Raw genomic sequence first — 2,520 nt, 5'->3', positions numbered from 1 at the left:
AATGTTAAATGGAGATATACAAATCTTACAAAGTGTTAAAACATTAAATTGTTAAAAGCAAAGTATAAGGAACAAAACGTTTTAAAGCTGTAATAAAAAAAACAGACCTCAGTTATCTACTGATTAAGCAAAGAACATAAGAATCCAACGTGCTTTCCAGGTTTCTTGTATGACAAGTATCTACTCTGTATATATAAACATACAAATAAGCTAATGATTGAACCCAAACCCCTTAGCTAAGAAGTGCATAGATCTAATGCCGATTACAGCTTCTCCATCTCGGCCACTGCACCCCCGCCGTTCCCTTGTCTGCTACGTTATCCTCGTCATACTAACCCTAATCTTCATCGTTGCTGTAGGTTTTCTTATTACATGGCTCGTAACCAAACCCAAAAAGCTTCATTACAGTCTCGAAAACGCGTCGGTCCAAAATTTTAAACTCACAGACGACAATCACATGTCCGCTACATTCAAATTCACCATCCAATCTCGGAACCCTAACCACAGAATATCGGTCTACTACAATTCCGTCGAGATATTCGTGAAATTCAAGGACCAGACGCTTGCGTTCGACACGATGGAGCCGTTTCACCAACCGCGGATGAACGTAACGCAAATTGATGACACTTTGGTTGCGCAAAACGTCGCCGTTTCTAGATCCAGTAGTTATGATTTAAGGGCTCAACATTCCTTGGGAAAGATCGAGCTTGAAGTGTATGTTAAGGCGAAGGTTAGGTTTAAAGTCGGGGTATGGAAATCATCACATCGAACGGCTCATATTAAGTGTTCTCATGCTATGGTCTCTTTGCCGGATTCAAACAAATCTCAAAACAGTTCATGTACTGCAGATATTTGATTAGCAAGCTTGCATTGTTTCATTAATAATCTTCTTGTAACAGTTGATATTCATTACTTTCCACTGTGTTATTGCGTATGACTTTTTTCTGAATAGCCTGCTTCGAAACACGAACAAGATCTAAATTGTTATACCGGATCGGACGCGTGCGAAAAATAAAACAAAACGCAAGTAAGATTTATGTAGTTCACCAATGGGACATCGGCTATGTCCCTGCAAAAGAGACCAATTTATCACAATAGACGGAGACATATTTCGTCAGCTTACAATATGATAAGAAAGAGGATATATAAATGTACATCACTCTAACCTTTAAGTTTGGCCATACCTATATGAACAATACTTGGGTTTATGGCAATTTGATTGAAATAAGGAAATAAGTGAATTTATAAGTTCATCCCAAGGGTGAACCTAAGTATTGTTCTACCTATATAGACTGAGATTTAAAACAAGAAACAAATCCAGATTGCGGTCAAATTACTTTGATCAGTTTTATATTAAAAATCATATATCTAATTAGTAATATAAGTTGCCGTGTAACTGCAAAATGGTACAAAGTAATATTTTATAAAAGAAAATTGGGGCATGGCCTTGACTCTTAAAACTTAGTGCAACAAATATATATAAAATAAGTTTTAGAAGACCCCAAGGAGGGGAGAAAATACGCCATTTTACAGTACATTTTGACCATTTTAGTTTATAAAAATATCATATAAAAATAAAAATCACAGACCCAAGCTTGATGTGTTTGGACTAAGAGCATCTCCAAGAGTTCACTCTATTTTTTACTCTAAAATAGAATGATTCTATAATAGAGATGGAGTTTGCTACAATAGTACTCTATTTTAGAGTAAAAAATAGAGTGATGAATAAAAAAAATAACTTATTCTATATTTGGAGTAAACCAATTTTTCACTCTATTATAGAGTGAGAAATAGAATACCATTGGAGCATTTTTTATTCTAAACTCTATTTTAGAATGAAAAATAGAGTGAAGTTGAAGATGCTCTAAAGACCTACTATGGTCCAGCCTAGCGAAAAAACAACATTATCACAGTGTAAGAAGTGGGAGGAAGACAAAACCTCTAACCAAATATCAAGACATGGATTGGAAGACAATGCAAAGAAGAGGAAAACGGGCCGTCAAGTTGAAGCGCGGTCGTGGATCCTATAAGGCTATAACTAGTTACTAGATTTTGACCCCCCCTTAAAAGGGCGGGTATATTTTTTATTCTAAATTTAATTTTTTTATATTTATTTTTTCTTTCTGATTATATTTGTATTTTTCTAATCATATTTGTGTATAAATTTAGATCAAAATATATTGTAATTTAAAAATTAATCCGGTATACGCACTGTTAAGGCTGAGTTGCGGGTCGAACTCGCGCCGCTGACCCAACAACCCGCGGATTTTCAACTTTGTTTTGGTTAAAAATTAAAATATGACCCGCACAACCTACAAACAAATAATATTGTACATGCATCCGCTCCACTTAATTTTGTGGTTATCCGTAGGTTGTATACATATTTTAAAATTTATTATTTAATTTAATTACTATAAAAGTATATTTATAATAAAAATTTATACATGACTTAAATTTTAAATTATTATTTTTAAATTCTTGTATTTAAAAAAAGTATTTACTTTTTAAATTTTTATTTTT

The 2,520-nt window shown here is 33.6% G+C and overlaps 1 protein-coding gene across 1 annotated transcript; it reads left to right on the top strand.

Annotated features, from left to right (window-relative positions):
* Nucleotides 1-200: 200 nt before the first annotated feature.
* On the top strand, nt 201-927 carry LOC108835266 (uncharacterized protein At1g08160). The gene has a single exon (XM_018608544.2). The coding sequence runs from the start codon at nt 257-259 to the stop codon at nt 854-856; it is 600 nt and encodes a 199-aa protein (XP_018464046.1). The 5' UTR covers nt 201-256; the 3' UTR covers nt 857-927.
* The last annotated feature ends 1,593 nt before the right edge of the window (nt 928-2,520 follow it).

The sequence above is a fragment of the Raphanus sativus genome, chromosome 2 (assembly GCF_000801105.2).
Source record: "Raphanus sativus cultivar WK10039 chromosome 2, ASM80110v3, whole genome shotgun sequence".
In the NCBI taxonomy this organism is placed as follows: domain Eukaryota; kingdom Viridiplantae; phylum Streptophyta; class Magnoliopsida; order Brassicales; family Brassicaceae; genus Raphanus; species Raphanus sativus.
This window is presented reverse-complemented; position numbering and strand designations above follow the sequence as displayed.